The 24,913-nt window shown below is 52.9% G+C and overlaps 1 protein-coding gene and 1 long non-coding RNA gene across 3 annotated transcripts; both read left to right on the forward strand.

Annotated features, from left to right (window-relative positions):
- Nucleotides 1-1,807: 1,807 nt before the first annotated feature.
- Nucleotides 1,808-10,942, forward strand: LOC100998561. The gene is made up of 3 exons (XR_637096.4): nt 1,808-2,922; nt 3,305-4,370; nt 10,508-10,942. It is a non-coding gene; the product is annotated as an uncharacterized LOC100998561 (long non-coding RNA).
- Nucleotides 10,943-14,796: 3,854 nt separating this feature from the next.
- Nucleotides 14,797-20,455, forward strand: NPAS4 (neuronal PAS domain protein 4). 2 transcript variants are annotated; one of them, XM_003909517.2, is made up of 8 exons: nt 14,797-15,144; nt 15,870-16,021; nt 16,201-16,303; nt 16,422-16,689; nt 16,871-16,980; nt 17,325-17,460; nt 17,582-19,017; nt 19,710-20,455. In XM_003909517.2, exons 1-8 carry the CDS (start codon nt 14,970-14,972, stop codon nt 19,736-19,738), a joined length of 2,409 nt encoding a protein of 802 aa, XP_003909566.1. In that variant the 5' UTR covers nt 14,797-14,969; the 3' UTR covers nt 19,739-20,455. The 2 variants fall into 2 exon arrangements, with proteins under 2 accessions (XP_003909566.1, XP_021781202.1); XM_021925510.2 differs by lacking the exons at nt 14,797-15,144; nt 15,870-16,021; nt 16,201-16,303; nt 16,871-16,980 and having other exon boundaries at nt 16,512-16,689; nt 19,710-19,836.
- Nucleotides 20,456-24,913: the final 4,458 nt, after the last annotated feature.

The following is a 24,913-nucleotide window of genomic DNA, read 5'->3' on the forward strand; positions in this document are numbered from 1 at the left end:
GACAACATCTGAAGAAAAAAAAAAGAAAGAAAGAAAATACAAGTCAGTAAGAACAAGCTACCAACAGCCTCCAAAGACTTACATAGGATCAGTATTTCTGCAAGAAAATCAAGAAAGCAATAGACTCGAGAAGATTCACTGGAAAACAAGGCAAGCCCGTTAAGAACAGCAAGCAAAGAGGAGGCATTTTTCTCACTTAATAGTAGATACGTACAAGGGTTCCACCATAGCAGGAAGATTACATCGTAAGACAACAACATTCAAACACGAAACACAGTATATATAAAATTAGAGATATTGCTGGGCACGGTGGCTCATGCCTGTAATCCGAGCACTTTGGGAGGCCCAGGCAGGCGGATAACCTGAGGTCAGGAGTTTGAGACCAGCATGACCAACATAGTGAAACCCTGTCCCTACCAAAAATACAAAAATCAGCTGGGCATGGTGGCATCCATGTGTAATCCCAGCTACTTGGGAGGCTGAGGCAGGAGAGTTGCTTTAACCCAGGAGGTGGAGGTTGCAGTGAGCCGAGATTGCGTCATTGCACTCTAGCCTGGGCAACAAGAGCAAAACTCCATCTCAAAATAAAATAAAATAAAATAAAATAAGAGATATTGACAATTGGGGAAGAGGGAGAGAGACTGGAGCATCTAGCTCTTGTGAACACCCAAAACACTGGATAATGTGGAGACCCCCTGACCTTCTCCTGACTGTGGGCTGCTGGGTTCGTTAATGGTAGAGTAGCTTAGGATGAGCTCCTTCGTTCAACCCAAAGAGCAGGGGCTCACAGAGGTGTGTTGGACTCACTTTCGCCCTGCTACCTCATACTAAAAACCCCTGGGTCAGAGGCTCAGAGACCTGAGTTCCATCTGTGGCTGTCTGAAACCTCCAAAAAACCATTTCACTTCTCTGAGTCTCAGTCTCCTTGTCTGTACGTGGGAATGATTTTAATGCTCACTGTCCTGCTTATCTCAAGAGACTGTGAGGTTGATCAAAAGAGACAAGGGGTGTGGAAGGGAAAGGGTCCAAGAAGAGCATTTTTCACAGTCATGAGTGCAGGAGGCAGTTCCGCCTGTGCTGCTATGGGATCTTAGGCAAAGCAGCAACTTCTTTCAGCTCCAGTTTTTCTCACTTTAAAATGACAACAGGCCAGGAGCGGTGGCTCACGTCTGTAATCCCAGCACTTTGGGAGGCTTAGGCAGGCAGATTGCTTGAGTCTAGGAGTTCTAGACCAGCCTGGGCAACACGGCAAAACCCCATCTCTACTAAAAATACAAAAATTAACTGGGTGTGGTGGTGCGCGCCTGTAATCCCAGCTACTCAGGAGGCTGAAGTGAGAGGATTGCTTGAACCCGGGAGACAGAGTCTGGAGTGAGCTGAGATCGCACCACTGCACTCCAGTCTGGATGACAGAGTGTGACCCTGTCTCAAAAAAATTAGTAAAATAAAATGATAATAATATTTTGCTGCCGGGCGCGGTGGCTCAAGCCTGTAATCCCAGCACTTTGGGAGGCCGAGACGGGCGGATCACGAGGTCAGGAGATCGAGACCATCCTGGCTAACACGGTGAAACCCCGTCTCTACTAAAAATACAAAAAACTAGCCGGGCGAGGTGGCGGGCACCTGTAGTCCCAGCTACTCCGGAGGCTGAGGCAGGAGAATGGCGTAAATCCGGGAGGCGGAGCTTGCAGTGAGCTGAGATCCGGCCACTGCACTCCAGCCCGGGCTACAGAGCAAGACTCCGTCTCAAAAAAAAAAAAAAAAATATATATATATATATATTTATATATATATATATATGTATATATATTTTGCATTACAGAGTTTCTGTGAGAATGGAGTAATACCAGGAAAGCACGTAGCACAGTGCCTCACACATGGAGCGCGTTCGCTAAACGTTAGTCACAAGTGTGATTGATCACAAGTTAATCACAAGTGTGGTAAGAATAAGTCCCGCGTTAATCAGGGTTCTGGTGTGAAAATTGCTGAGGCCTTCATGCTCTTCCCCGCTTGCAGACGCCAGAGGGCGACATAGACGGCGGGACTCTAGCCGCCAAGCACGTCCGCCGCAGACCCATAGTCGGCCACGCGGTGGCGCTAAGCCACACAATATCCGGTTTTCCGCAGGCTTTGGGGAGCAGAGGGCTGACCCGGGGAGAGCTGAGACCGGGTAAGGGGGCCTTGAGAGCCGGGGAGCCCTGAACCAGAGGGTCGAGGACCCTTGGACCGAGTATTCTCCGGGCTCCCGGGACACAACAAGATCAGCTGGGAATGAATGGGTCCTGGGCTTTTGTGAATCTGAGTGGGGCATCCCCTCCTCTGGGCGCCGGGCTGCGCCCCCTTCCCCTGGGCAGCCGCGGGGCCGTGACGCCTGGCGGAGGGGGCGCGCATCTTGGCGCGCGCCTGTCCTCGCAGTGGCTCATTCATCGCCGCCGCGGCACGCCGTTGCCATGGGGACGTGATGCAGGCGCGAGGAGCGGGAGGGAGAGGGAGGCCCCGGGTGACGTCCGCGCTCTTCTCGCAGCTCGTCTCCCGCGGCCTCCCAATTCTTGCCTAATTTGGAAGAGAGCCGCAGCCCTTCTGCTGATGCGCGCGCGCTGGCGCCTTTTTAAGGCAACTGGCGGAGTGGCGGCTCCACCAGAGCCTGGGAGCTGCCCCCGCCCCCGAGCCGCGAGCCCTTCGCGGGGCCGGGGCCTGGGGAGTCCCCGGCGCCGCACGCCCCCACCACCCCCATCTTAGCGCCCCCCACCCTCTATGGGGACATTTCAACCAGGGAAAAGGGAGGTCCTGCCCTTGCCCCTCGCCCCTGCCCCCCTCCTCCAACAGGGGAGACTTCTGTCCAAACCTTGGAAAGAAACGAGATGCCAGGCCTAGCGCCTTCGGGGATCCTCTCTGGACAAGGCCACAGGGTGAAAACACCAGGTGAGGACTTCACTACCCTTGGGGCCACCATGGGACCGTGGAGACCTTTGCCTCCCTCCAGGCCCCCCGGCCCCTTAACCTTTTTCTCCCTGTGCTCAGCCTGGAGCAGAGTTAGGATCCCGGGAAAGCCCCTTACCAGTTGCTCCAACCTCCTCCTTAAACTGGAAGGTAAACTGAGGCCCAGAGAAAAGTAGTGATTGACTAGTTCCTGGAGGGAGAGCATGGGCTAGAGCCCATGGCCGCTGACCTCCTGGCCAGAGGTCAGGCCATTCCTTATGGTTGAGCTTAGCCAGCCCCGTGTGCCAGTCCCCAGCCTCTGCCCTGCACCAAGCAGAGGGGCTGGACACCTTTGTCATGACACCAACTGCCTCTCCTTCCCCAGCACAGTCTGGACCTGGGCGGGGTTTTTAGAGAAGCTTCTGGACACCACGCCACGACAGACCAACCAGGTTGCGGCTGCTTGCAAACATCGCCTGCATTGAAGGATTCCTGCAGCCACCAGCTCTGGAACTTTCTGGAACCAAACCTTTCCCCAGACTGCCTACAAGGACCAGTTTGCTTCTGGATGTAGGTGTGGCCTGCAGGGGTCTGGCAGGGCTCCCCAGAGTCAAGTGGACCCAGCCCTTTGGAACCCCTGCCTGGTCCTGTTGACTTCTGCCCTCTCCCTGCAGCACTTCCTGGAGGCGTTTGACGGGGACCTGGGACGACAGCTGGAAAGTGCCTGACATATTCTCAAGAAGCTGCAGATTCCAGACATCTCTGGGCCCCTCTCTGGACTGGGATGGGGAACCCAGAGGTGGAGAAGATCACACAAGCAGCACTTGAGGGCTCCAAGGGTGGCGAGGAGAGAAGTTTCTGCTCTGGTACAGCTAGCCCTGGGACCCTGAATGGTGCTACGATGGAGCGTCCACCCCCAGCGCCAAGCCCTCAGTGCAGAGGGGGAGACTCAGGCGGCTCTCAGACAGACACAATTTGCCAAGGTCACACAGCAAGTCAGGGTGCCGCTAAGACTAGGACCTAGAGCTCCGCCTCCTGGCCCAGGCTTCTCAGCACCTGGACCCCAGAGGCCAGCCTGTGGGAGGCCGGCATGGCCACTGCACCACAAACCAAGGACCTAGTCTGGGTTCACCTCCACCAAGTGCTGGCCGTGAGTCACTTGGGTCACTCCACTCTCTGCATTAGGCCTCAGTCATCCAAGACCATCTTTCAAGGGCCCTCACTCCAATTATGAGTCTGGGACTTTCTGAAATTGAGCATTTTGGCCAGGCTGTGGGGGCCCTCTGTGGCCACCTGTAAGACACTGCCGAGGGAACTTTCCTCCTCTCACCAGACTGAAGCTAAGAAGTGCTGGAGACAGCAGTTGCTTTAGCCACAGGCTGTGTAGACCACCTGAGGATGATCTGGGAGTCTGTTTTGTGCACCTTGGAACCCATCGGATCCCTCCAATGGTGAGTTCCCTGGTGTACCTAGCACCAAGCTGTGAGAATGACGCCCAATGGGTTGGGTGGAAGAAGCAAAACTACAGGCTCAGTCCCAGTACTTATTCCCCTGTGTCCACACAGACCAGGTCTCCAGGGTCCCTGCCCATCCAGGGCTGAGGACGTGGTCCTCTGGGAGCCTTCAGGCCCACTCGGACCCTAGCATTGGGCAATGGGCTCATCCCCACCTGAAACTGGGGCTTGGGGTTGCAGCATTCAACTTCCAAAGCCCAAGAGGCACTGGGACAGGTGGCCCAGCAGGCTCAGAGATGCTCAAGTACCAGAGGTTGGGAGGGCCCTTTGAGGCTAAGGGGTCTGACCCACTGCTATTTTGCAAATACAAAAACTGAGGCCCAGTGAGGGGGAGAGGTTTGCAGAACACCCCCAGCAGGCTAGTGGCAGAGCTGGGAACAGAATCTGCATCTTCCGCTGCTCCTGTTCAGAACTATTCCCCTGCACCAAACACAATCCACTGACATCTTGACTGAGCTCACCTCTTCTTCTTCCTGGACCTTGGACTCCTTTTGCAGAAGACTCTCCGAACTAACAGCCTGTCAGGGCTGGCAATTCAGGGGTTTTCCCTTCAACCTGATGGTCCTTTCCACCAAAGCTTCCTAGTGCTCCTCCCCTCCCACCAGTGCTCAGCCCTTCTTGGCTTCAGAAGCTGCTCCATCCTCAGCCGTAAAGGTCACTCTCCCCTGCTCACCATGGTTCACCCAACTTCCTGTGGTTCCCGCATTCCCAGGCATGGAGAGCACCATTCTCCCAGCTCGTGGGGGTCTCTTCTTTTTTTTTTTTTTTTTTTGAGGCGGAGTCTCACTCTGTAGCCCAGGCTGGAGTGCAGTGGCCGGATCTCAGCTCACTGCAAGCTCCGCCTCCCGGGTTCACGCCATTCTCCGGCCTCAGCCTCCCGAGTAGCTGGGACTACAGGCGCCCGCCACCTCGCCCGGCTAGTTTTTTTTTGTGTTTCTTAGTAGAGACGGGGTTTCACCGTGTTAGCCAGGATGGTCTCGATCTCCTGACCTCGTGATCCGCCCATCTCGGCCTCCCAAAGTGCTGGGATTACAGGCTTGAGCCACCGCGCCCGGCCGGGGGTCTCTTCTTTGTTGCCCCTAGGCCCAGTCCCTGACTCTCTCTGACCACTGGAGCCTTAAACCCCATCAGTCTTTCCTGGGACCCCCTGGACTGTTCCCTGCAGACTCCCTCTCTGCTGGCCCAGGGCCTGTGGGAGTAATGATGGCAGGCATGTCATAGGGCTGCTGTGAGGTTTTCATGAATTAATACACTCATCAGGTACACACGGTATGAGTAGGTGCCACATCTGTAAACTCCCATGTTACGAGCTGTGCCCTGTTAGTAACAAGGAGAGACTTGGAGCTGGAGCCTCTGGAGGCCGAGGCACCTGTGGGTGAAAGGGGAAGAAAGGAGGTGCCAGCCTGGAGGAGTTTTTAGTAATCAGAGATAATGGGAGCCACAAGGGTCTTAAGCTGGGAAGAACATGGTCAGGTCGGCTTCCAGAAGAATGGCAAGGGGAGCTGGGCTACTGAGCACCAGAGGGGTGTGTTGGGCCTAGCCCAGGCCCTCCATCCCTGGCTTGGTGAGCAGTGAATGGGGAGCTGCTGCCCGGGGAAGAAGCTTGCTGGGGCCTGAGCCAGAGCCCTGAGGGGCACTTTGAGCATATCCCTTGACTTTTCCAGGCTACAGCCCCAGCCTGGCTTACTCCATCTTGTGCTCTCACACCTGGCCTGGACCAAAGCTGCTAGTGGGTACCCAGGCTATTTCTACACTTGCAATGCCAGTACATGTGCTGCCTCCTGAACCAGCCCGTGCAGTCTCTGCATAGCCTTGTTCAAAATTATATTTTTCATAAAGTTAAGATAACGACCAACATTCTGCCATTGAGCATTTTTTGTGCTCCTTTTATGCATCAGGCATTTTCTGAGTGTTTTAACTACTTAACTCCTTTAATGCTCACATAAGTCCCTTGATAGAGGTGCCATCATTCTCCCCACTTCTGTATTTAACAAATCGGTAAACTGAGGCACAAAATGTTAAGTCACTTAACTGACCAATATCACAGAAACAATCTGTGGAGGAGGCAGGACTCAGCCCAGATTCTCCTCCCCCTGCCACCCCCTCCTGCCCCAGGTATATCCCTGCCCGCTGGCCTTTCCACGCGGACCATGTCTCTCCCACCGCCGCTTGATGGTCCTTCAAACGTCTGCAAATGCCACACCACCCCTCAAGCTTCCTCTTCTCTGAGGAACATCTCTCCATTCCTTCCATCTTTTAAACATTTCTTACAAATGTTTATGAAGCACTTTACTCCACACTGGAATTAACAGTGGGCAAAGCAGTCACGGTCCCCGCCATGGTGACCACAGTCTAGTGGAGAAGAGGCAATAAATTCCTCACCAAAATAAAGTATTAAATCGCCATTTCGCCAAGTGCCAACAGAGGCCTGGGGTGCCTGCGAACCTGTAGCTGAGGATTTGGCCTCATCGGGAAGGTCAGGGAAGGCTTTCCAGAGGAGATGATATTTGGGCTGAACTAACAGGGGAAAATAGGAAGAACTCGGCAGAGGAGAGAGGCAGCGGCACCCCAGGGGAGGGAACAGCATGTGCAAAGGCACTGTGGCGGCCAGGAGAGTGGCAGGCCAGGGACTGGAAGAAGGCTTATGTAGCTGGAAGAGAGGCAAGGGGGTGCATGAGGCCAGACAAGCTGGAGGGCTTACCAGAGTCAGGCCTGGGGGATGCCCTGGGCCCTGCCTCACAGCCTCGGGTGCAGTTGGCCCTTCCTCATTGGCTGCTGTGCTCAAGGCTAGGCTTGGACCCAGAGCATAAGTTCTAGAGCCAAACCTCCTAGAGCAGCCCTAACAGAGGCTGCCCTCTCTCCACTTTTGCTGCCTGTCCCTGTTAACACAACCTCAGCTACAGTGGTTTCTTTTGTGGCTACCTGGCACTGTGTCAAGTCTCATTTATGAGGCCACACTCCTCTGTCCACCCAGCCACCCACCCAGCACAGCCTGGCCCAGTCAGCACTGACTTGCTACCAGCAGCTCAACTCAAATGCACCTACTTGGGGAGGCCAGTGCCGACTCCTCAGGCAGGGTCACCCCTCCTTTTGCTCTCCCCAAACTCCCAGTATGCCTCCTTGACAGCAGTATCCCACTGAAGTTGCTGGATGGACCCCTTGCTCTCTCACCAGCCTGCGGGTTCCATGAGGCCGAGACCAGCTGTATGTGGGCACCATCACGTCACTGCAGAGGCTGGCACAAATTCCACCCTCAGCTGTTTGTTGCATGAATGACTTACTCGCCTGAGCCCCTGCCCTATGTCAGGCCTTGTACTGGATGCTGGGAACATGAAGACCAGATGTAGATGCTGGTAGGGGAGACAGCCAAGTAAACGTGCAGGGACAGCGCAGGGTGCAGAGTGTGGTGACGAGGAAGCACAGGGGCTGGGGGCACTGAGGGGGTCCCCGGACTTCACTGGAGGACCAGCAGGACCAGAATTCGCCAGCTGGGAGTGGTGGTGGAGATGACTATGAAAATGAATGTGAGGAAAGTCCGCCTCCTCCAGTCTCCCCAGGGCACAAAGTGGCCGCTGCTCTGCATTTGAAAAGTGGCTTTAGTTGATTAGGTTTCTTTCCCCTCTTGAAATGTGGCTGCTCTGACTTGCTCCTCACTGCATTCCTTGCGTCCTCTTCTCTCAGCCCTGCCTTCAGGACATTGCCCACAAAAGTTTCATCTATTCCCACCTGGGCTCCACTCTCCCCCTCCCACCCCCTCCATGGTTCTGTGTCCCTCACCTTCCTGGCTCTCCGCTCATTCACCCAGCTCTGGCCGTCTCAATGCGTGGGTGCCAGCCTGCACCCTCTTTACATGAGCTTTGTTGATTTCATAACCATAAATAGATAAAATGTTCTGAATGCTTTCATGTGCAAGTAGAATTGAGGGAGTGATAGCATAATGAAAAGGCCTCAGGAAAAGGAAAACAGCCTGCTAAGATGCAGCGGAAGACAACACGGCCACTGCACAAGCCAGCTCTGCGTGGGTTTCCTATTCTCGCTGCACTGACCGCGGAGCTGTGGACGCAGGATGGGGAGGTGCTTAGGAATCTGTTAGAAAACCTTTCCCTGGTTTCAAATCCACCAATTCAAAAGAACAACCTAGAAAAAAACAAAGTAGAAGTCAGGAAAATCTGGGTTCAATTGTGGATGTATCTCATTCTAGCTGTGTGATCCTGGGCAATTTAATCAATATCTCTGAGAAGACATACAGAGATTCTTCCCCTGGGTCAGACTGGAGGCTTCGGGAGGCCCAAGATCCCACAATACCTTCCTTTTCCTCCCATACATAAATTTTGTCTTCCTTACAATGCCTTAATCACCAGCCCTGAGACCCCCTGCCCAAAATGCAGTCCTGCAGACTAGGGTTGGAATAGGGATGGAATAGGGTACCCTGTCTCCTCATTGCCTTTTCCAACACCTGTTGCAGGAAGTGGAGCGTCATCCTGCATGGGGAGGATACATCTCCACAGCCACAAAGGAGGCTGGAAACCAATAAAAAGCCTGGCCCATTGGGCTTCCCACCTCTCCTCCTTTAAGTTGTGCAGGAGCACTACTTCTCCCTGGCATTTGGAACAGTGAAGGGAGTTGAAATGATAGCTTGGTATACCCTGGGTTAAGAGAGATTTCTGGGTGAGAAAGAGAAACAAGTGGAGATATTCGTGGTGTGAACTCATCCTCTGGTCTAAGGATGGCAAACTTTTTCTCTAAAGGATCAGTTAGTAAAAAAGGGTCAAAAAGTTCTTTAGGCTTTTGAACCATGTGGTCTCTGTTGCAACTACTCAGCTCTTCTATTGTAATGTGAAAACAGCCATAGACAATGAGTAAATGAATGAATGTGACTGTATTCCAATAAAACTTTATTTACAAAAAGAGGCAGCAGGCTAGATGAGGCTAGATTTGCAGTCCATAGTTTGTAAACCCTAGCCCTATCATGTGGTGCAAGAGAGAAAGCTTGGGTTGGGAGCAGGAACTAGGGGTGAGGCTCAGCATTGCCAGAGACTTGCTGTGTGACTTTGATTAAGTCATTATCCGTCTCCGAGCCTTTGTTTCACCATCTATCAAATGAGCATCATAATATCAGTCAAGGCTGGGTGTCGTGGCTCACATATGTTATTCCAGCACTTTGGGAGGCCAAGGTGGGAGGATTGCTTGAGGTCAGGAGTTCAAGACCAGCCTCGGCAGAAAAAAAATTTTCAATTATCTGGGTGTAGTAGTTTATGCCTGTAGTTCCAGCTACTCGAGAGGCTGACACAGAGGATCATTTCAGCCCAGGAGTTTGAGGTGGCAGTGAGCTATGATCAGACCACTGCACTCTAGTCTAGGTGACAGAACAAGACTGTATATAAATAAAAATAATGATATCAGTGAGATTTGTCGTGAGAATGTGTCTAACAGGCCAGAGCAAATCTGGAGTCTTTTTGTCCCTCTGCTCCATAATGTTAAGTGGATTTGCACCCACTGCCCATGCCAACCTCACCTGGCCATGCCCTTGCCTGCTGAGGGTGGCAGCAGCCTGCCAGAAAAGAAGGTGTCTCTCTCCAGGGTCAGATTCTTCATCTGTCTTTCCAAGCTTGAGCCCCAAGTGACCCCATTTCTGTAGCAAGCCAAGCACAGGAGGAAACAAGGAATCCCTTTCTTTCCACCATCCAGTCGTTTGGCAGGAAGCTACAGTTCACTTGAGAGAGTGATGTGGCTGCAGTGGCTGGTGGCCAGGCTTTGGAGGAGGCCTTTGAGACTCAGGCTGGGAATAGAACTGTGAAAAATGGGCGTCAGTGCTCCTCTGGAACATTCACCTGTGGCCACAAGTTAAGTAGTTGCAGCTGTGGTCTCATTGGTGACTTGCAGCACCACCAATTGCATCAATGCATCTTTCTTGGACCATCTTGCCCACCTGTCTGGTCTGACCACTACTGCAAGCTTTCATCCTTTGGCATATTGTCATTTTCTCTGAAGCCCCATTCAGTGATTCATTCATTCATATTCTTTCTGTCTCTCCCAACTTCCCTTCCCTTCCTCCCCCTTTCTCTTTCTCGTAGACACATTTGTCCAGAGCAAGACAAGATCACACTTTGACAGCCCTCTGTCAAGATCCTTGCTCCATATCTCCAGACTAGCAGCCAGGAGTCTCCATGCTGTTCTGAAGAAGCAGATTCCTCAGCTACCCTTCAACTCCTTCCCAGGAGATAATCCTCCTCCAAATCTCTGGAAAAGATACACCTCCTCTTCTCTGATAAAGGCTGGGGGGTGATGCCCCTCCCCCAGGTTCCCAATAAAGCTGTGCAAGACAGGGGCAAGGGAACTCACGGCCCGTTTTTGCTACAAAAACCCTTTTTCGGAAAAAATAATAAAGAAAGGAATCAGCCAATCCCTCCTCGATGCCATCACCTCTTCTTGGTGATTTTTCGGGGAAGAAGTGGGTGGGTTGCTATGGCAACAGATGCGAGCTCTTCTCAGTAAAGAAGGGACCTTGATTTTTTTTCTCTCTCTCTCATTCTCTCAGTTGTGTGTGTGTGCGTGCATGTGTATGTGCGCCTGTGTGTGTGTGTGCATGCGCGCTACGCATGCCTGTGCCCACACCAGGATTTTTTTTTTTTTTTTTTTTTTTTTAGAACTAAAGAAAGCCCTTCTCTTCTCTCAGCTCTCCAAATATGGAGTGATGGAAAACCACTTACTCCTGCAGGCCAGGGAGAATTCAGGATGATTCAAGAGAAAAGGGAGAGGTCATGTGGGGCTCCTTTCCTCCATGTTTTTACTAGAGATTGCATGCAACAAGAGAGCTTTGTAAATGGTTAGGGGGCCCTTGGAAAGAGGAGAATATGCTAGGTGGAAAGGGGTGAGCAAGATATAGATGGTGCAGGAGCCCAACAGGTGACATCAGAGAGGGCAACAGAAGCTATACTGAGTCTGGGGATGCATGCACATCCCAGCACGCCATCAGATGCTGAAAGACCCAGAACAGACTCAGATATGGACACAAACACAGACACTGACAGAGAGGCATATGGAAAGTTGTAGACATAAATACACACAGGCACAAACATAGAACTGCACACAACATAAGAAGTTAGAGACCAAAAAAAAGACAGACATAGATGCAGACATAGGTAAACACATAGATATACAGGGGTACAGACTTGCAGCTACAAAGACACATGCAAACAGATAGAGATATAGACGTGCAACCACGTTCAGACAGGTTTAGAGGCAAACACACAGGACACACAAACACAGTCTCAGTCAAATGAACACAGGCGTGTCCACACACACACACACACACACACACACACACACAGTCTGGCTCTTTTCCTTCAATTGCCCAAGCATCCTTGAGCGGTATTGCATAGCTGGGGATGCTGCACGCTTGCCCAGTAGGTTTGGCTGAGAGGCTGTGCTCTCCCATTCCTTCTACACACTCACCCCAAAGCCCCTCTCCCAATTCACTCCCTTGCCCACTTTCCCACAGCCAGCAGGCTCTGATGCCTCCCCCATCTCAGGCTTCTAATTCTTAGCTTGTTCTGCTGCTGCTGCCTGCCACTTGGGGGAGAGAGTGGGGTGACTCAGCCAGGCCAGGATGACTCACACTGCCAGTATTTTTAGCAGCGGCCAGGAGCTCTCTAGTGTGCCAGCCGCCCCCCTCCTCCTGCTTGCTATTTCGGAACCGTCACTGGTGATATAAATAGCTCCTCTCCCACGGCCTGAAGCTGCTGCCAAGCTATTTTTGGTTCTGCACGGTTAAAAATAGCTTCACGGAGGTGGGAGGCAAGGGGAGTGGGAGCTGGCCTAGGGAGAGAAGACATCGGGGCATACAGAGCTTCTCAACTTGAATCAGAGTGGGCGAACTAGGATGAGCCCTTCTCTACCCCCTCCCTTGTCCCTTTCTAGACCCTTCTTTCCTTCCAAAGTGCTTCTTCCCATTCCATTCTTCTGGAAAAAGCCAGGGGCTCTTCCCTTGAGCCCAGTTTTCCTCCCTTGCTTACTTCACCCCTAGAGCCCAGAAATCTTGGCTCCCTGCAAAACCCCCATATTCATTCACAGAAAATAAGGGGACAGTCAAAGGGGAGGCTCACTCTGAGGCCTGTGGGTACCCAAAGCCCTACTTCGATGTCCCCGGCAAATCGTAGCCTGACTTCCCCGGTGGCTCTTTCAGCACCACGGACAGCGGTTGGCGCCCCATTCCTTCACTGCAGATTCGCTCAGATTGCTGGAGGCCATGGGACCCAGCCAGTAGACTCCTCTTATCGTGGAGAGGGACACTCAGAATACCTCACAGGCAGCTTTATCATCAGTGGGTGAAGAACACAGGAACAACCCCCCTGGAATTTCATACGGAAGGGGATCCAAAGATCAAGGGTTGTTGAAATGGAAGCTTGAGAGAGGGGTGGGTAGGTACATTAGAGGTCAGATTGAGATGAAAGAAGCAACACAGACCCATGTCCAGGAGGAATCATCTCTCTGTCATCCAGATCAATAGGGTTAGAGACTGTGGCAGACAGACACACGGACATCGTTCCCTCCACCTCAGTTGCAACACTGACCACAGGATGGCCCCAACCTCTGCCAAAATGCATAAGACACAAGAATAGGGTCTCCACACCTTGTACCCCTCTTCTAAGACATACTTCTTCTCAGCTGCCTCTCCTCCCACTCTACCTCTGTTGCTATCCCCCCTTTCCATGAGGAGTGAGGAGTTCCCTGGCCCCAAGCTGTTCTTTTTGATGTCAAAGTTCATCTCCATGCTTCCTGTGTGACTGGGAATTCCCAGTTCCACCCTCTAATTTTTAAGTGGCCTCATTTCCAGCCTCTTAAGCGATTCCATGCGCATACAGCTACTCCATCAAACGAGATTTCAGATAAGAACATTCCCTAGCCCACTTGCTTCTTGCATTATTGACTCCCGGAGTAAGAACGGCACCTCCTTGCCCCTGTAGAGAGCAATAATCTGTGGTGAAAAGAGAAAAAAAGCGGGCGTGGGGGGTGGGGATAAAGCAAAGGTGACAGGATATGGAGAAGAAGGAAAGGGGAAGCTTCAGGGGTCAAGGCACCAAGCTGAGCCGACCACCAAACACGCTAAGAGAAAAAAGAAACGAAGGTGGGGAGTGGAGAGTTGAAGGTGGAGAGGCAGAGCCAGCAGCCCTAGCGCCGCAAATGTGGAGGGGGTGGAGGGAACCTGGCGAAAATACAGGGTCCCTGGTAGGTGCAGGGGTCATAGAGGGTCCAGCGCTGTCCCTTTGCTTCTCGGCTGCTCCCCCATCTTGCCCGCCTAGGCAGGGCGGGGAGCCCTCCGGAGCGGTGCGGAGGCAGCGAGGCCCCGCCCGCCGCCGCCGCAGCCGCGGCAGCCGCCGGAGGATTCCTGTCCTAATATGGAGCTGGGATTCCCCCGGCCCCGCCCCCGCCCCCGGCCCGCGGGGAGACCGAGGCTGGCAGCAGGGCGGGGGGAAGCGCTCGTTTGGGGGCCGGCAACGGGGGGAAGGGATGCCTAAGTGCAGACCCAGGTCCTCGCCGTGTCCCGCGTCCCTGCCTCAGTTTCCCCTGTCAGTAAGATTAATTAGCTGAGAGGGAAACCAAGAATCACTGCAGACTACAGCGCTGGTGTTGGTTTCTATTCCTGGCTGTGGGAAAACAGGATCAACGCCAAATTCAGCTGGTCCCTTTCCCACCGGACTCCCTTTCCACCCATCCTAGGGACTTAGACCCCCACGAACACCCCCTGATTAGCCGCTAAGTCCCAATTTGGGAAGCGGGGGTGGGGATTTTTTCTTTGAAAATGGCCAAGGGAATCCCAGGTTAAGTAGTCCCCAGAGAGGAACCCCAGCTGTGACCTGTCCCACGGAGGCCAAGGAAAGTCCTCCTTCCCTGCATGTGAACGTGACCTTGTTTGTCAAGTAACGAGGGGGATTTGTAGACAGTCTTATTCCTCCCCATTCCCTCAACTCCTCAGAAAAATTAGTGTCAGTGCCGGCCCCTCTCTGCCCTCTGCAAACTCCTGCCGGGGGCTTCAGGCCGCCCTAACCCTGGCCCTGTCGCTTCCCTCAACTGTACGCGTTCGGACGCCAGGGTCCCCACACCCCATTCAAGCTTTCCTAACGCAGCGCCTGCCTCTCCGCTCAGCTCCCTCCAGGCTCGGCCCCCTCCGCAGCCTCCTGCTCCCCCCTCGCCCGCCCCCCTCCCGCTCTCATTCTACGTCATGAGATGACGTCGGAAGCCGGGCGGGAGGAGGAGCCCCCCTCCCCAGTCAGCGGCTCCCGCTGCAGCTTGCTTAGCCCAGCCTCCCGCTCTCCCGCCCCCCCGCTCTAAAACGAGCCCCCCACGCCTGGCAGGAGCTATATAAGGCGGCGTGAGGCAGGCAAGGGGGGCAGCGCAGCCGAGCGGAGCCCAGGAGAGCAGAGAACGAGCCTGAGCGAGAGAAGGGGAAGCACGGAGGAGGAAGCCGCCGCCGGTGCGTCGGGACGGGAGCGCAGGTGCTCGGACGCCCGAGCTGGAGCTCCGCAGCCGCCGGTCATGTACCGCTCCACCAAGGGCGCCTCCAAGGCGCGCCGGGACCAGATCAACGCCGAGATCCGGAACCTCAAGGAGCTGCTGCCGCTGGCCGAAGCGGACAAGGTCCGGCTGTCCTACCTGCACATCATGAGCCTCGCCTGCATCTACACTCGCAAGGGTGTCTTCTTCGCTGGAGGTGAGCATGCTGGGGGTACCGCAGATCCGAGCCGCCAGGTGCCGGAGACCCTGGAACTGAGGGAACCCACTGGGGCTGCCGCATGTCTAGGGCAGCGTGCTGGCGAGCTGGGGAGATTTGGGACTCGGGAGATGCGGGACTATCTACTTTTCCTCCTGAGCTCCCTCCAGACCTCACCTTAGTTCTGAATGAGAGTTAGAGAGCCTGGTCGATGTCCCTAACACCAGATTATGAGAGGAGAAGAGCCAGGACAGAGCTGCCTCGGTGCCCGCCAGTGCAGAGGCGCTCCGGGAGCTGGGGAGGGAAACCCGGGAAGTTGCAGGGATGGAGCTGCCTGAGCTTAGGGGAACATAGCCACTGTCCGCGGTGCTGAAAGGGATCGCCTTCGGGGGCACTGCCCATGGTGCTGACGGCTGCATCTGCCGTTAGTGGCGCTGTCCACGGTGCTGATCCCACAGCCCGCTTCGGAGCTCTGTCCGCGGTTCTGAAATTCAGGGGCGAGGAGTAGCCGACCCCGGTTTAGAAGTCCGGGGCTTGTGGGCTATGGAGGAGATACAGCAACAGGTTCCCCGGCCAAGAGGTGCGGGCAGCGGGTCAACAGGTGTTTGCAGAGGCAGGTCCACGAGAAATTCCTCTGGATTATCTGAAACTCAGACCATGCCTTCTTCACTTCTGCTTTGGCTCCCAGTCTTACTCCTGACTCACCACGTCTTCTCGCCCTACAGGCACTCCTCTGGCGGGCCCCACGGGGCTTCTCTCAGCTCAAGAACTTGAGGACATCGTAGCGGCCCTACCCGGCTTTCTGCTTGTGTTCACAGCCGAGGGGAAATTGCTGTACCTTTCTGAGAGTGTGAGCGAGCATCTGGGCCACTCCATGGTGAGTGCTGAGGGTCCTTTCAGCTGAGGCTGGGCATGGAGGGGGTGCCATGAGCCTTCCACTCCTGAGGAACTGGGAATTACTATGGAGGAAGAGGTTATACCCTACTAGACACTATAGATCAAAGATTGGCTTCTGCTGTTCTCACTAATGGTCATCTCTTCTTTTCCTTCCTCCAGGTGGACCTGGTTGCCCAGGGTGACAGCATCTACGACATCATTGACCCAGCTGACCACCTCACTGTGCGCCAGCAACTCACTCTGCCCTCTGCCCTGGACACTGGTAAGGACTCCTTTCTCCCTTCCTGAGTCCAATTTCCCACCTGCTGCCCTTCTTCCCACTATCCACTGTCTCTCTCAGCCACTCACCCTCTTATCTGTTTTTCTCTTCTCCTATCTAGATCGCCTCTTCCGCTGCCGCTTCAACACCTCCAAGTCTCTCAGGCGCCAGAGTGCAGGCAACAAACTGGTGCTTATTCGAGGCCGATTCCATGCTCACCCACCTGGGGCCTACTGGGCAGGAAACCCCGTGTTCACAGCTTTCTGTGCCCCATTGGAGCCAAGACCCCGCCCTGGCCCTGGCCCTGGCCCTGGCCCTGCCTCACTCTTCCTGGCCATGTTCCAGAGTCGTCATGCTAAAGACCTGGCCCTACTGGACATCTCTGAGAGGTAAGCCTGGAGTGTTCAGATTCCAAGAGGAAGGCAGGCCAGAGATGAAGGAACCCTAGATTCTGGAGTCAGGGGCAGGGAGGATGGGGTTTAAGGGGGCAGAGGATCTGGGAGGGAATGAGATGCATGGGTATCAAGCAAGGAAAACAGAAAGCTGACCTCACCCTTTCCACTTTCCCAGTGTCCTAATCTACCTGGGCTTTGAGCGCAGTGAACTGCTTTGTAAATCATGGTATGGACTGCTGCACCCCGAGGACCTGGCCCACGCTTCTGCTCAACACTACCGCCTGTGTGAGTGTCCAGAGAGGCTGGGGACAAGACAGCAAGCTGGGAAAGGGCATGGGAGACCAGACAAAGATGAGCTGTAGTCAAGAGTGATGCTGGGGAGATAACAGAGGCCAACAGTTTTGGACGCTATAGGGTGAATATGAGGGTGAGGATTCAAGGCAATAATCGAATCAGAACTGGGGGACTTTGAGTGGTGAGGTCAAGGTAGAGAGCTGAGTGGTGCAGGTGAGGGTAGTGAGAAGAGAGGATGTCATGGCTATCTCAATTCAGTGGAGAGGTGACCAAGGGCAGGGAGTAGGTAGAGTTGCCTGGTGGGCATCCTAACTCTGCATCTTCTTTCTCCCCAGTGGCTGAGAGTGGAGATATTCAGGCAGAGATGGTGGTGAGGTTACAGGCCAAGACTGGAGGCTGGGCATGGATTTACTGCCTATTATACTCAGAAGGTCCAGAGGGCCCCATTACTGCCAATAACTACCCAATCAGGTAAGCCACAAGCCAGGGGCCTAGGGGGCAGCTGAGGTCAGCATGGAGGAGATACAAATCAGGGAACTGCTCTGGAAATGGACATCAGACCCTTACCAGCTGCCTCTTCTCTCCTCTCCAGTGACATGGAAGCCTGGAGCCTCCGCCAGCAGTTGAACTCTGAAGATACCCAGGCAGCTTATGTCCTGGGCGCTCCAACCATGCTGCCCTCATTCCCTGAAAACATTCTTTCCCAGGAACAGTGCCCCAGCACTAACCCACTCTTCACCACAGCCCTGGGGGCTCCCAGAAGCACCAGCTTCCCCAGTGCTCCTGAACTGAGTGTTGTCTCTGCATCAGAAGAGCTTCCCCGACCCTCCAAAGAACTGGACTTCAGTTACCTGACATTCCCTTCTGGGCCTGAGCCTTCTCTCCAAGCAGAACTAAGCAAGGATCTTGTGTGCACTCCACCGTACACGCCCCATCAACCAGGAGGCTGTGCCTTCCTCTTCAGCCTCCATGAGCCCTTCCAGACCCACTTGCCCACCCCATCCAGCACTCTTCAAGAACAGCTGACTCCAAGCACAGCGACCTTCTCTGATCAGTTGACGCCCAGCAGTGCAACCTTCCCAGATCCACTAACTAGCCCACTGCAAGGCCAGTTGACTGAAACCTCAGTCAGAAGCTATGAAGACCAGTTGACTCCCTGCACCTCCACCTTCCCAGACCAGCTGCTTCCCAGCACAGCCACCTTCCCAGAGCCTCTGGGCAGCCCTGCCCATGAACAGCTGACTCCTCCCAGCACAGCATTCCAAGCACACCTGGACAGCCCCAGCCAAACCTTCCCAGAGCAACTGAGTCCCAATCCTACCAAGACTTACTTTGCCCAGGAGGGATGCAGTTTTCTCTATGAGAAGTTGCCCCCAAGTCCTAGCAGCCCTGGTAATGGGGACTGCACGCTCTTGGCCCTAGCCCAGCTCCGGGGCCCCCTCTCTGTGGATGTCCCCCTGGTGCCCGAAGGCCTGCTCACACCTGAGGCCTCTCCAGTCAAGCAGAGTTTCTTCCACTACTCTGAAAAGGAGCAGAACGAGATAGACCGTCTCATCCAGCAGATTAGCCAATTGGCTCAGGGCATGGACAGACCCTTCTCAGCTGAGGCTGGCACTGGTGGACTAGAGCCACTTGGAGGACTGGAGCCCCTAGACTCCAACCTGTCCCTGTCAGGGGCAGGCCCCCCTGTGCTCAGCCTGGACCTGAAACCCTGGAAATGCCAGGAGCTGGACTTCCTGGCTGACCCTGATAACATGTTCCTGGAAGAGACGCCCGTGGAAGACATCTTCATGGATCTCTCTACCCCAGACCCCAGTGAGGAATGGGGCTCAGGGGATCCTGAGGCAGAGGGCCCAGGAGGGGCCCCATCGCCTTGCAACAACCTGTCCCCAGAAGACCACAGCTTCCTGGAGGACCTGGCCACATATGAAACCGCCTTTGAGACAGGTGTCTCAGCATTCCCCTATGATGGGTTTACTGATGAGTTGCATCAACTCCAGAGCCAAGTTCAAGACAGCTTCCATGAAGGTGAGTCAGCCAAAATGTCCAAGAACTCAAGTCCCTCTCCTGCCAATGAAATGCTGGGTAGAATTAGGTAAATCAATTCCCCCTCTCTGTACCTTGATTTTATTAAGGGAATGACATCCACTGCTGCAGCGAGTAGCAGTGGGGATAGGAAAAAATGAAAGGCTTAATATGAAAGTTTGAACAAGTAGACCTGGCAGGGGTTGAGGCTGTGGGATAGAGTGGTACAGAATCCTTAAGGAAGGGCTTGTGCTTAACTCCATGAGAGTCCTAGGTCAGTCTTCACTACCCCACTTTACAGATGGAAATAATCAAGGTCCCAGAGTTAAAGAAACTTTCCTTAGGGCACACAACAAACTTATGGAAGAGGAACTAGAGCTCTATCATAGTAACCTAGCTCCCTGAAAGGGATATAGAGCAAGAGTTTATAGAAGTTGGTAAAAGAAAGATGAGGTTCAGCCCCTGACTCCATTGAGGTAGCTCCCTGGTTACAGCCCCATCCTTCCTAAACTACAGCCACGGTTTCACTCCATCCATCCAAATTGCCCCCTAATCTGCTGAGCCTCTGGCCATCGTTTCATCATTGAGCCAACATCTTTGAAGCCCATATTAATACCAACACATTCTCAGCCCCAGGATCCTCTGTCCTTATTGGCCTAGCTGATTGTGTTCTCTCTCTCTCTGTCTCTCTGCAGATGGAAGTGGAGGGGAACCAACGTTTTGAATAAGTCTGTGACTTAACGTCGTCAAGTATGGCATATTGTCATCAAGACGTGGAGCCGCTCTCCACCCCCCCGGGACTGTTGGGGGGATTCTGGGGGCCAGAGGGGGATATATATGATTCCCCAGGCCCTGCAGGATTTGGGGGGGGGAGGTGGGAGGGCAAGGGAGGGGAGCTTCTTTTTAAAATCAAGAGACTTCGAGCGATCCCAGTTTCCATTTCAATCTGTATTCACTCGTAGTGAGTTTCCTTGAATGGGATTTCAAGCGGAGAATGGGGGAGTCTCACTTCCCCGCCGCCTTGCCCCATTGGCCTGGGCCAGTTCTCCACTCCTAGGGGCCAAGCCACCCCTAGGCCTTGGTGGGGGAAAGGCAAGGCCCACCCGGGCCAGCCCGTGCCCTGAGGGGCTCTTGACACCCACGTAGAATTCTCTACACACCAGTAACGGGATTTCAATTCCGATGGACTCTGCCGCCCTGGCGGCCCTTCCTGTGACTTTTGCGCCCCGCGCCTGGGGTGGGGGGTGCGAAGAGACGCTACGTTCCTTTCCGATGGAGGAAGGCAGACCTGCCGTCACACGTGTGCTTGCACGAGTGCGTGTACCTGGTGCGGGACTCACCCGGCCGCCAGACTGCCTGGGCCTGCCCAGATGGCCACCTCGTGGTGCTGCGGTGACTTTGTAGCCAACTTTATAATAAAGTCCAGTTTGCCTTTTTGGTACCTCTGGTTTCATGCACTACTGTGTAAAAGGAAGGGTGGAGGATAAGTCTGGGAGGCTTGGATGGGAGCCTGGGGGCCAGGAGGTAAAAGCTGGACCTGTTTGTGGCCCCAGCATTTCTTCGTCCACTTGTGAATTCATTCATTCATTTATTCATTCACTCATTCATTCATTCTTTCACTGAACATCCACATGTACATTGTATGGCCCATACTGTGCTAGAAGCTGGAAAGTTAAGGGCTAAAACAGATGTTATGTCTTGCCCTCAAGGTGCTTGGCCAAACCCTGTACTAGAGAATATCGGCATCTCCTCTCTGCGCCAGGCTTGCAGTGCTCGTGGTGTGGGAGGAAACAGAGGGCCTAGGGGTGGACAAGAGGATTCAACTTGATGTTGGTTCTGGACATGGGTTTGAAGCTTCTGCTCACAAGTTCTTTCTTCACCTGGTCCTTCAGGGAAGCAACTTCCTTGTGGGGCCCTGGATCGACCCATTGGAAATTGTAACCACATCTGTTATCCTTGCACAGGGCTTTCAGCTGACACACACTTTTACATCTCTTTTTGCTGCAACAATGCCTCTGGGCAGGCATATTAGCCCATCTCACTGATGAAGAAACTGAGGACCACAGGTGAAAAGTTATTTGTTCCCACAGTTGGTGAGAGGCATGGGTGGGTGGGCAACGTACCCAGAGCATCTGCATCCCAGCCCTGGGCTGTCCTCTGCTGGAAGAGCCAGTGAACCACCACCCATCCCAAATCATCTCATCCCAGATTACTCAAGCAGGGCAAACGTGGGCTGGAGCAGGGTCCTTTCTCCCAAGTGTGGGGTAAGAAACCCACTCCTTTTGCTCCTCCAGGTCTGTAAAGTAGAGCTGAGGAGAATATAACTCAGTAAGTCAAGAGACAAAAGTTTCCAAAAATGCTGTTTTCCTCCAAGCTTGAAGCCCAAACAGCCACAGGGTAAGGTGAGGGGCAAATGAAACTGAGATGGGCTGGGCACAGTGGCTCACACTTGTAATCCCAGCACTTTGGGAGGCCAAGGCAGGAAGATTGCTTGAACCCAGGAGTTTGAGATCAGCCTGGGAAACCTGGTGAAATCCCATCTTTACAAAAAATACAAATATTAGCTGGGTGTGGTGCACACGTGCAGTCCCAGCTACATGAGAGCTGGAGGCTGGAGGATCTCTTAAGCCTGGGAGGCGGAGGTTGCAGTGAGCCAAGACTGCACCACTGTACTCCAGCCTGGGCGACAGAGCGAACCCTGGATTCAAATCTCACCTCCACCAATTATTTGCCAAATGGGACTTGAGGTTCAGTTTCTCCGCAAGTGAAGTGGAGCTGACAAACATGGTACTTATCTCCCAAAGACGCTGTTAGAACTTGATAGTGTCCATTTATAAGCGGAGAAGCACAGAATTGACTTAAGTTATTAAATTGAATTAGAAGGCAATGGTGACCTCAAATGCTTGAGAGCATGTTTCTTTCTCAGGGAAAGGAAGGAAACTCCAGGCCCCAATCTTTCCCCGGTGAAGTACTGAGGCTGGGTTCCAGGAACTGAGGGTGCAAACCTGAGAAAGACCCTAAGACTCCTTTCATTCCAAACCCTCCAGTTCTGGGGCCATGCCCTTTCTGAGAGTCCCATGGGAAGGAGGACACTCCTGGGGACCTGTCACTATTTTTCCACCTTGGACGGGTCCTTGGGTGGAACAGGAGAGGGGAGTTTTGCCCTCTGCCTTCCTTGTGCATCTGTTCTCCAACTTGGACAAAATAACTGGACTGTCATCCCCATCCCCAGGAGGACCCTGGCATAGAGCACAGGACTGGCACATAGCAAGCACGCTCAAAGTGTCTTCTTGAAAGGAATCTGTTTTTTTCTTTCTTCTTTCTTTCTCTTTCTTCTTTCTTTTTCTTTCTTTATCTCTCTTTCTTTCTTTCTTTCTTTCTTTCTCTCTTTCTTTCTCTCTCTTTCTCTCTCTCTTTCTTTCTCTTCTTCATTTTAGACAGGGTCTCACATTTATTGAAAGGAACTTCTTTCTTTCATTAGCTCTTTCTTTCTTTCTTTCTTTCCTTCTTTCTTTTTTCTTTCTTCTTTGTTCTTTCATTCTTTCATTCTTCCTTTTCAGACAAGGTTCACTATATTGCCCAGGCTGGACTCAAACTCCTGGGCTCAAGAGATCCTCCTGCCTCATCCTCCCAAAGTGCTGGGATGACAGGTGCACAGTACCCCACCTGGTTGAGAGGACACTTCTGAAGATCAAAGGATTTCATGAGAGTCATCAGTTTCTACCATAAAAATGTGTTCCCAAGTTCCCCAGAGGGAATCTTAAGTGGCCATGAGCTCAGGACACACACTGGAGTCCCATCTAAAAACCTCCCTGGGGTCATTAAAAAAAAAAAAAAGGAAAGTCTGGTCAGGAAATTGTGGCAGCTCATGCCTATAATCCCAGAACTTTGGGAGGACGAGGTGGGAGGGTGGCCTGAGCTCACGAGTTCAATACCAGCCTGGGCAACAAAGCAAGATCCAATCTCTACAAACAAAAATTAGCTGGGCATGGTGGCATGCACCTGTAGTTCCGTCTACTTGAGAGGCTGATGTGGGAGGATTGCTTAAGCCCAGGAGTTAGAGACTGCAATGAGCTATGGTCATACCATTGCACTCCAACCTGGGCAACAGAGCAAAATCCTGCCCCAAAAACAAAACAAAACAAAACAAAAAAGAAAATTCTGAGAAACCTAAGGAAACATAATGATGAAATAGAATGTAGTATACTAGAACAGAAAAAGGACGAAAGGTAATGAGGAAGTCTGAATAAAGTATGGACTTCAGTTGATAATACTGTCTCAACATTGATTCATTAATTGTGACAAATGTATCATGTAAGTGTAAGATGTTGGTAACGGGGGAAATGGCTGTGGGGTCTGTGGGAACTTTGTAGGATCTTCACAACTTTTCTCTAAGTCTAAATCTATAATAGGCCGGGCATGGCGGCTCACACCTTAATCCCAGCACTTTGGGAGGCTGAGGTGTGTGGATCACCTGAGGTCAGGAGTTCGACAGCAGCCTGGCCAACATGGTGAAACCCTGTCTCCGCTAAAAATACAAAAATTAGCTGGGCATGGTGGCGTGAGCCTGTAATCCCAGCTACTCAGGAGGCTGAGGCAGGAGAATCACTTGAATTCGTTAGGCGGAGGTTGCAGTGAGTCTAGATTGTGCCATTGCACTCCAGCCTGGGTGACAGAGTGAGACTCTGTCTCAAAAAACAAAAACAAACAAACAAACAAACAAACAAACAAAACAGAAAAGCCCCCATCTTTTTTTTTTTTTTTTTTGAGATGGAGTCTTGCTCTGTCGCCCAGGCTGGAGTGCAGTGGCATGATCTCGGCTCACGGCAGCCTCTGCCTCCCGGGTCCCAGCAATTCTCCTGCCTCAGCCTCCTGGGTAGCTGGGATTCCAGGCGTATGCCACCACGCCCGGCTAATTTTTCTATTTTTAGTAAGACGGGGTTTCACCATATTGGCCAGGCTTATCTCAATCTCTTGACCTCGTGATCCACCCGCCTCAGCCTCCCAAAGTGCTGGGATTACAGGCATGAGCCACCGCGCCTGGCCGCCCCACAACATTAAAAAGTAAAAATTATGGAAGAAAAAAAGAAACCCCTCCTTGGTGTTTGGGGGCAGTGACAGGAGATGGTAGAGTGTGTGTAGACAAGAAGGCACCCTAACACTCAGAACTGCTGAGCCAGGCAGTCGGCCCGTGCGGAGAAGGAAGTTGAGAGAGCCCATGGCGCCCCCTGCTGGACATAGAACTGTCTGCTTCTGTTCCCTTCCCTGGCAGGGTCCCTGTGGCTCGGAGCATCAATACTGCATCTTAGAATAGATGGGTAAACTGAGGCCCAGAGAGAAGAAAGGAATTGCCCAATGGCACTTCCAAAGTGGCTGCTGAAGCCAAATCTGACTCTCAAGCACCCTTGCCACCAACACCAGATTGCTGCCCTGGGAGCAAAAAGGTATGAGAAAGGGCTGAAGTTTTGGGGTCACAAAGACTGAGCTCAAATACTGACTCTGGCACCTCATTTTGCATGTGATAAACACTTATGACACCTACATGTGCCAGGGGCTTTGCTAGGTGCTGGGGAAAACTGAACAAGACTCACAAGGTCCCTGGACTCACAGACCTTACGCTGAAGTTGTGGGGAGACATAACAAAAAGTAAAATAACTCTTTAAAAGGAGCATGCAGTGCGTGCAATGAAAGAAAGAACTTGCGTGCTGTGGCAGCGAGGAACTGAGGAGGGGGTGCTAATTTAGAGTGTGGAGTCAGAAAACTCTTCTAAGGTGACATTGAGCTAAAAGATAAGAAAGAAGAACAGGCCAGGCACAGGGGCTCATGCCTATAATCCTAGCACTTTGGGAGGCTGAGGCAGGTGGATGGCTTGAGCCCAGGAGTTTGAAACCAGCCTGGG

This window comes from Papio anubis, chromosome 12 (genome assembly GCF_008728515.1).
Source record: "Papio anubis isolate 15944 chromosome 12, Panubis1.0, whole genome shotgun sequence".
Classification (NCBI taxonomy): Eukaryota; Metazoa; Chordata; class Mammalia; order Primates; family Cercopithecidae; genus Papio; species Papio anubis.